The 8,682-nt window shown below is 42.7% G+C and overlaps 1 protein-coding gene across 2 annotated transcripts; it reads left to right on the top strand.

Moving 5' to 3' along the window:
• The first annotated feature begins 2,925 nt into the window (after positions 1 to 2,925).
• On the top strand, positions 2,926 to 8,417 carry TP53INP1 (tumor protein p53 inducible nuclear protein 1). 2 transcript variants are annotated; one of them, XM_009576170.1, is made up of 3 exons: positions 2,926 to 3,212; positions 3,676 to 4,027; positions 8,062 to 8,417. In XM_009576170.1, exons 1-3 carry the CDS (start codon positions 3,101 to 3,103, stop codon positions 8,309 to 8,311), a joined length of 714 nt encoding a protein of 237 aa, XP_009574465.1. In that variant the 5' UTR covers positions 2,926 to 3,100; the 3' UTR covers positions 8,312 to 8,417. The 2 variants fall into 2 exon arrangements, with proteins under 2 accessions (XP_009574465.1, XP_009574466.1); XM_009576171.1 differs by having other exon boundaries at positions 2,929 to 3,212; positions 3,679 to 4,027.
• Positions 8,418 to 8,682: the final 265 nt, after the last annotated feature.

Here is an 8,682-nt window from a genome sequence, read left to right as displayed (position 1 = left end):
GTAGTCGTGTCCTTCCCCCCCCGCCCAGCAGCGGGGCTGGGCTCCGGAGCGCAGCCGGGAAGGTGCGCAGCTGCTGCGGGCTCCGCCGGGTCACCCGCCGGCTCTGCTGAAAGCGGCTTTTTGGAGCCTCCTGGTGGTAATTAAAAGGCTGCGAGCTGAGGGCACGGGTGGATCACCAGCCAAGTTCTCACAGAAAACTGCAGAAGTTATTTGGGTGTCTTTTTTTCAGGTTTTTTTTTTGCTTAGCGTGTATCCCATCTCTTCTGCTAGGATAGGGAAAAAAAAGGGGTTTTTATGCAACAATACGATACTGTTGACATGCATTGGATGTGTTAATCTGTAACAGCCTTTTTATCACTACTGTAGCTGAGCCAGTTGTTCCTAGTCTTGCCTTTTCTTGCAGCTGATAGTTTCTGCCTAACTAGAGTACCTCTCTTTCAGCCTCTGTCTCATTTGCCTCCCCTAATGACGGCCCTTGATAACAGCGTCACTTCTCAGTCCCCATCCGACTTGCACAATAGCATGCAAGTGTGGATTTTTAAAGGCACTTGTCCAAAAGGATGTCAAAAGATCAACCAGTTCCTAAATGATTCAGATAGTTTTTTGGATCCTCCTTGGGGTGGGGGAAGGGGAAAATGGGACAACCTGCTTTTGATCTACAGAAAGACATTTATGGGTCAAAAGCTGTAGTTTGTTTACCTCATGTTCTCAGGAATCTCCCTTTTCCTTGTTAGAGGTTAATTATTTGATGTTGCTGTGATGCCTGTGGAGCCTTAATGTAGGAGCGTGAGCTCTCATCTTGCTGCACTCTACACGCAGAACAAAAAGACAGCCCTTGCCTGAAGGTACTTCCAGGAAAAGGAAGGATCTAGGAAAGAGGCAACACATGCGTGTGGCAGTGGGAGTATGCGGAAAGCCAGTGCTGACCAGCAATTACGCTATGGCTTGCTAGTGAGCCTAAAGAAAAATGGAACTCTTTTGTTCCTAGGCCTTGTGCCAGAAGAGGGTTAGGGATGGATGTGAAAGGTAACTGGAAAGCTACAGACTTCAAGCTTTCACTTAGAGTTTGTTTCCTTATCCATAGCAAGCTCTGTCTATAATTGAAGCACTCAAACCTTCTCAAGAAGATGCTTAGAACACTGTGGGCATTCAGCATTTTCTTAGGTAACCCATCCAGGGCTTAGCAACCTTAATGGTTAAAAAACGTTTCCTGCTAGTAACCACTGAAAACTGAACTTTACTGCACTTAAAAGCCACTTCTGCTTGCTGTGAATGTAGAAGAAGGGAATAAATGTTCACCTCTTTCTTCACATAATTGACTACTGTTGTCATTTCTTCCTTCCCTCTGTTAAGCTTTTCAGTTTTTTCAATGTTATCATTTTTCTTTACACTTCTGATCATTCTTGTAGCTCTCTTAAAGAGAGCCCAGATGTTTCATTTTCAAGTGTAGTCCTAAAAAACAGCCTTTTATCACTACTGCAGCTGAGCCATTTGTTCCTAGTCTTGTATTTTCCTGCAGCTGATAGTTCCTGTTGAAGAACTGGAGTGCATAACTTCTAGAGTTGCAGTGTACCTTTTCATATTGCTTCTGAAGACTACTTTAATCCTATCCTTCTGTGCTGTTTGAATAAGGAGGTAGCTGCATAAATGTCTATAGGAGCGGAACTGTGTGGAGCAGGTGCTTGTCCTTGCATTGAACAAGTAGGTGATGGGGTCTGGTGCCTTGGGGTAAGGTGACGTAGGAGGCCAAAATGACCCTTTAGTGTAGTCGGAGGGTTATAGGATAAAGCCGGGTATACTGGCCTTAAATAATATTCTTTATGGGTTGTCTCTTCTTTTAATGGCTGGGTTTGTCTAGTGTAGTGCGTCTTACTCCCTTTCTTTTTCTGAATGCAGACACTCATACCCTCTTACATGCATAACTTCTTCCCTATTTAATTATTAAACAGGTATTTAATCTGTAATAATTCTGACATGCTGTGATAATTCAAATATTACTATGGTGAAATTGTTAAATCAGTGAGTATTTTTCACATGTAGTCTTTACTTATTCAGCTACTTTAATGGCTTCTATTTATTGGCTCATACATAAATATTCAAAGGCTGTAAGCATGCAGGTCTGAGGTGGTTGAACATTCAGCTTCTCGGTAGTAACGGGATTTTTCATCTTAACTGCCAAATGTGGAGTTCAAGCTTATGGTGACTAATTACATGTAGATTTAGGAAAGTGTCTTGAGAAATAAACATTGGTTTTAATTAAGTATATGAGTTACTTTTCCTTACTACTTAGACTTACCATACATGACTAGTTGGGCACTTGCTGTGAAAATGATCCCACCGGTAACTATGTAGTGCACTTTGAACCTGAGGAGGGGATGTGCCTTCCTACTGTGTTAACTGGTAGGCAGTGGCCCTGAACTGTGTGTGATGGGAGAGAAGATATGCTGCCTTGGGCACCCCTGGGAGCCCTTGCAGGAGCCTCTGGGAGAGGTGTGAGGCTGCGTCAACGGAGGAGATGTGATGTCTGGAGCAGAAAATGTGTGCTTGCCCTTCGCATCTCTCTCTGCCCAGGAGAAAGACAGGCGGGAAGCTGGGGGAGCACCTTGGTGAGTGTAGGCACAAGACTTCTGTGCAAAAGTCCTCTCTTCCCATAGGGGAAGGTGGGGACCAACAGCTGGACAGACCTTTGCACAGTGAGGGGGATCTAGAGGAAGGCGCTCAGCTCCGAGGAGAGACCTAGGGACATAGGTTTTTTCTGTGTGTATCTAGCTGGGAGGGAATGGTGAATGCCAGTGAAGCTGCCTCTCCTCTTAGGGGAAAAATGTTCACTGGTGCCTCAGGCTGCACTAATGAGAGGGTTTTTAATTTGTTCACTAGGGATGTTACCTATTGCTTTGTCATTAAAACCCCTGTTATCATTTTTTGCAGGTTTCGCATAAACTGTTTACCAGTCATGCCTCTGCATGTCCCATACCTAAGCTGATAAAGCATCTATGCACTTTAATCTCAAGTCTATGCCACTCTTCTAGAACAGTGTGAGCCGTGCCTTGAACCTTGGATATAAAGACCTACCAGCCAAAGTCTTGTTCCTGCCTTAGTAATGTTTCAGAGGTTAAATAACATGCTCATGGGAGAGATTAACAGCTTGTCCAGCCAAGAGCCAGAGTTCAGTGAGAAAGAAGATGACGAGTGGATTCTGGTTGACTTTATAGGTAAGATGTCTGTCAAATGTAAGCTCTGCTTAGAAACCAGTAGCTTGGGAAAAACTTTACATAAGCAAAAACAGTGTGGATTAGAGTGTAGGGTGTCTTCCAAATAAATGTACCAAAACATGTTATGTAAACTGATGAGAAAAATAATGTCAGGTTTATAAGCCTGACACAGGCTTCAGTAGAACCACTTGTACAGATAAAATATGTTTGACTTATTACGCAATTGTATTGCTTTACTGATAACGGCTGTTCTACGTGTCTAGCATGGCTTTTCAGGGAACTCCCTTCTCCCCTCCCCTTGCTTCAAAAAAATGAAAATTTGTATACGTGCTGATAGGAGTTTATTTCTGTTTCCTTGTTTTTTTTATATCGGTTTCTGGCTACGTGCAACCTTGTTGTTTTTGACTTCCTGCAATCACCAACATCCATGGGTTCCTCTCCACTGACTAATGGCCACCTACAGCAGACACTTGCACTAATTGCTCTGCAGAGGAAGCAGACATCACTGAAGCATCAGATGCAGATGGCTCGCCCGTCTTCTCTTGTTTACCATCTCCCTTGGAACACTTGCCGGAGGCCAGCGAGTCTTGCTTCATCCAGTTTGAGTCATGTCCCATGGAGGAGAGCTGGTTTATCACCCCTCCCCCATGTTTTACTGCAGGTGGATTAACCACTATCAAAGTGGAAACCAGTCCGATGGAGAACCTCCTAATAGAGCATCCCAGCATGTCTGTGTATGCTGTCCACAATACGTGTCACAGCCTTAATGAGACTGGATGTGGAGATGAGGAGTTTCACAGCCCAGGTAGTCCCAGGTACGTCTGACTTCTCTTGTCAAGGAGCTCTGTTGCTGAAAATACCTGGTTTCTGCTTGATCAGCTTTTAGACACTTAATACTGAGTTTTCCAGCTTATTTCAGAGCAAGTGAATAAAGCATGGATACTACACAAGGCGGGTAGCGTTGTCAGGGCTGCCTGCCTGCTTATAAAAATCTTATACAAGATGACCATGTCAGGAAACAGTTGGGTATGCTATTTTGACGCTACAATGAATATTTATGGAGCCTAATTGTTCCCTTGCAGAATACACTCCAGTCCTGTTGAAATTGGTGGCAGTTAACCGTATAGCTGATAACGTAGATTTGAAAGCACTTTGCCCCCTCCATAGCTGTGTGTATTTTTTAGGACTGTTAGTACCCTTTTAGTCACCTCCTGAGATGAAAAAAATATTACTTTAACTATCCTGACAGGGATGTCTGTTTTGGTATTTTTTTGTTCCTCAACCCTAATGATAGATTAGGACAGGATTAAATTTTTCCACAGGTGGCTTGTGAAACAAAAGCAAACTGAAATATTCCACAAAACTTACTCCCCTCAAGGTAAAAAATTGTACTGCAAACTTCTATTTTTAGCAAGGTAAGAAGTTACCTTGCTTGATTTTGGGGTCCTAAAGATCCGGCCATGTGGAATTATTGCAGGTGCATATTTGCCATGCACTGCTCCTTTGATGGTAACTGTCCAGCTATATGAGTATATAGTATACATAGATGTATGCAAATACAGTATTTTTGCCGTCATGACCCCACACTTGCCCATGTGTTCATTGATTTGGGAATAATTGGATGTGTTATGAGTCCTGGTTAATAACAAAGACTGACTTTTCCTCCCATCTGGTGCCTGCACTTAGACAATTGAAAATGGAAAAAAAAAATCATGGTATAGTAAGCTTTGTTACACAGGAAAAAATTAGTGTAGTGGTAAAGTTGCTGTAGGTAGATGCCCATTGACTTTTCTGATCACCTCCTTGCCATATTTAAAATTCTTGTTTCAAAGAAATGGGTGACTTTGAGATGACATACCGCTGTATAATAATGAAGTATAGTGCTGATACCATTAATCTTAGAGAACAGGGGATTTGTATAAGTATTTGGGGAGGGCAGTTTGTGATGTTAGACATCAAGGGTCTAGCTTAACTTAAATCAGGGGGAAGCTATGAGCACATAGCACCTTTTAAAATGAGAGTCTGCAGGAACATGCAGAGTCAGTATCTGACTTCTCAGTGACTTGTGAACAAAGGATACTGGTATAAATTCTTCTGGAGAAGAATCCTGTGTTTATACTATGTGGTACAGTTAAGCTGCTTTTAATGTGTTGGGAAGCTAAAGGTGTGATGATCCTCAGGTGGTGTGTAATTCAGTTTTTTCACACTGAACTCTGTGCTGTTGCCTTGTCAGAGGATCTAGACTTCTGTATAAGAGTTATTTTGGGTGGCAGAACTGGGAGTAGATTTAAGTCTAAAGCTAAGGTAGACTACAGAAACTGGGAAAATAATTACACTGATAATGCAGTAGGTTTCAAAAGCTGTTTTGAAGTGTCTAGTGGTTTAATGGTTGGCCATTTAACATTGTAGGGCCAAGAAAAGCTGCTTAAGGCACACTGGCACAGTAAGTACTACTGTTTTGGGACAGTGCTTTTTGTTTGATCAGGCTGCTAGCAACGCTGCTTCTTCTAGAGCCTTGTCTGCCAAAACAATACTGGTTTTAGGACTAACCTTTGTGCCAAATGATGTTACTTGATCAAGCCTAACTACATCTGCTTTAACAAGGCAAAATGCTAAGTGCAGAAAAATCACTTAAATATTAATTCTGGCGGGGTCTGAATACGTTAGTGTTTCTTGTGAGGTCTGGCTCTATAGCACAACTGGCAGGACACTTATGCTTTGTAACAAAATAGATTCCGGGGACACAGCGGTGAATATATGTAGCAGCAGTCTGACTTTAGACATAGCCCCTCTAAAATGACATTTTGACAACATTGATGGAGGCTCATCAGCCCTGTTCTTTCGGTGCCCAGGGCTCACTAGTGCCAGGCTACCGAAGGCAACCACCAAGATATCAAAATGCTATATTGGAAGAGTACGTGGCCTCTAGCTAATTCAAACCACCTCTGCTACCCCATTTTCACTTTAAGGTGACAAATACAAAAGCATTGGTTTGCAAACCAGGGCTGGAAGTGTACTTTATAAGTGGGGGAAAAAAGCTTAAATATATTCAGCCAGCAATTTTAAACCAGTTTTCCTCCTTTTGTGGAGGAAATCTATTTGCTCCTTTTAAATTCTTTTCAAAGCAAAAGGATGTTATATAAACTTCCCCTGATCGTCAGATTAGTCATATTTTTCCATAACAGACCACAACATTTTGTATTAGCAGTTGATGCCCTTCACTAGCTAATGACATGCAGCAAGGGCGTGCTTAGGAAATACAGGTTCTAGTAACATAACATGGTGTGGCTTCCTAGCTCCTTACAGCTTTCCCCTATAAGACTTCATTTGGAGTTCCACCTCCAGCACTGTTGAATGTGTTAAGGGATTGCCCTGTATAGAAAATTGTAGCCCCATATTTGCAGGCACCCTCGTGTAAATTAAACTGGTGTAATCTGCAGAGAAAAATATGTTTACAAGGCATTGTGAATGGATTTGTGCTGTCTTATTCACTTGTTTCTTGCTTTGTGTTTCAAGTGGTAGGTTTAGGACAATATCCAGTTAATGAACAGGGGAAAACCAGCATGTCACACATGGCTATTCTGGAGGCTGTAAGCTTCAGTCAGTCATCTCAAGCTAGCCAAGAAGCCAAAAGCAAGTGGATTTGGATATTTAAAAGAAAAAAAGTAAAAGGGAGAGAGTACTCCCTTGCTGACAGGGAGTATTTTGCTCCAGTGTGGAGTGGGGAGAGGCAGAAGAGCTCACTTCTGTGCCAGGCACTTGCAGCCCCCGCCAAGAGCAAGGCTACAAGGGTGTACCATGGGGACGGCAGACCAGACTTCTGTCTACAGAGACATCATACAATAAATGCAAGTTAAGCTCTTCCAGAAGAGACTTTATTACAGAGTCATGCTAGTGCTGAAAAACAGACTTCCCGAGAGACCTTTTGCTCATGCCTGAGCAAGCTCCTGGTCTTGCAGACATCTTTCCTGGGCACCACTGAGTTGACAGCCAGTTGTTGGGTCCTGGGTGGGGAGAGGGAAAGCAAGCAACTCTGGTGCCACGGGGCTCACACCAGCTGTGGTGCTCAGACTTGGGATTTGCTTTGCTTTTAAAACTGCCAGGCTATTTTTAGCTGTACTTATGGAAGTTTCAGGAAACACCAGTGATTGTTCTGTCAAATAGGGAAGTCCTTTTTCAATATGTCAGTCCCTGCTTGCATAGGCTGCTGGTTTGTTTTTCACTAGTGCATGATGGAGTAAGGGTTTGCCAAAACTGCTGACTCTCTGCTCATGAAATCTAGAGGCTGGTTGAGGAACAATCCTTCTAAGTTATTTCCCATGTGTGTCACAACTGGTCTATCTTTCCCATTCCTCTGCATGAACGTTGTTTTGATTTACTTCTGTGGCTGGCAATTCAAACACACTTTCATTAGTGTGCTTCTGTTTTCAGGCTGAACCACCTGTGTTCAAGATGATTTTAAACCAAACTTTACCTAGTGGGTGACTCCAAGTCTTCTAAAGCTGGAGCAGTGTGACACACATTGCCTTATATTTCTGATCTATATTGCATCTTGGGCGTAGGGAGGTGGGGTGGGGAAGGGAGGGTGCAATAGCATAATACACCAAAAGACCAAAGGCTATTGTGGTGCCTTCACACTAAAAATGAGTTAGCAGCACTACGCATTACTTACCAGTGTGGTTTTCCTAAACTGGATTGACCTCACCTCAGCCCAGATCTCTGTCCAGTAGATTAAGGGTGCCTTTTTGAAATGCTAGATGTTGATGTTTGTGTTCTCCTGCCCTCTATAGTTTGTATGTCTTTCCAATGCACCTCAGTAATGACTGGTATCTGCTTGTTACATTTCTAGACTGGAGGCCCGAAATGAAACGGGACAGCGTGTTCACTGCTACATCACAGCTCTTGCTGCTCGTTCAACTTTTCTGGAAAAAAACAAGAGCTTTCGTCCTACCCACTGGATAAAAGAACATAATGAAAGACACAATCTCAACAGAAATGGTCTCCGTCGCCAAAACCTCACCAGGGATTGCCACTCTCGGCAAATCAAGCACAACGGACTGTTTGTTCACCAGCCTTGCCAGCGTCAGTTCAATTACTGATGGCTCTCATGGTTTTAATCTATGGTCTAATTGGTTTTAGGTTGCTCTTGTTTTCATGCATAGGTAAGCGTGGTCAATCTGAAGCTGATCTTCAATCCCTCAAACACAATCGTAACTAGTGTTGCATTCTTTGGAAATGACACATAAATCTCTGAACATCTTGCAGCAAGTTCTAAACGTTGATGTTAAATATCAATGTCTTGGAAGCCTATCAGTATGATAGTTTGTGTGCTGTTTTATAAACTATGATGTATAGATGGGTTCTTAGTCGGTATTTTAAAGAAACTTAACTGAAATGGAAATCAGTTACCTTTTGCATTAATCAAAGTGGAGTTAGAAAATCTGAGGTTAGCTGCGTGCTTTAAAGACCA

This window comes from Fulmarus glacialis, unplaced genomic scaffold (genome assembly GCF_000690835.1).
Source record: "Fulmarus glacialis isolate BGI_N327 unplaced genomic scaffold, ASM69083v1 scaffold16904, whole genome shotgun sequence".
In the NCBI taxonomy this organism is placed as follows: domain Eukaryota; kingdom Metazoa; phylum Chordata; class Aves; order Procellariiformes; family Procellariidae; genus Fulmarus; species Fulmarus glacialis.
The sequence above is the reverse complement of the archived record's forward strand: the minus strand, read 5'-3'. Positions and strand labels throughout refer to the sequence as shown.

What these genes read in the sequence shown, in the direction of transcription:
- TP53INP1 (XM_009576170.1), top strand. Translation starts at nt 3,101, where the DNA reads ATGTTTCAGAGGTTAAATAACATGCTCATGGGAGAGATTAACAGCTTG. An exon ending in GATTCTGGTTGACTTTATAG is followed by an intron (nt 3,213 to 3,675) that starts GTAAGATGTCTG and finishes GGCCACCTACAG; the next exon opens with CAGACACTTGCACTAATTGC. An exon ending in CACAGCCCAGGTAGTCCCAG is followed by an intron (nt 4,028 to 8,061) that starts GTACGTCTGACT and finishes TTACATTTCTAG; the next exon opens with ACTGGAGGCCCGAAATGAAA.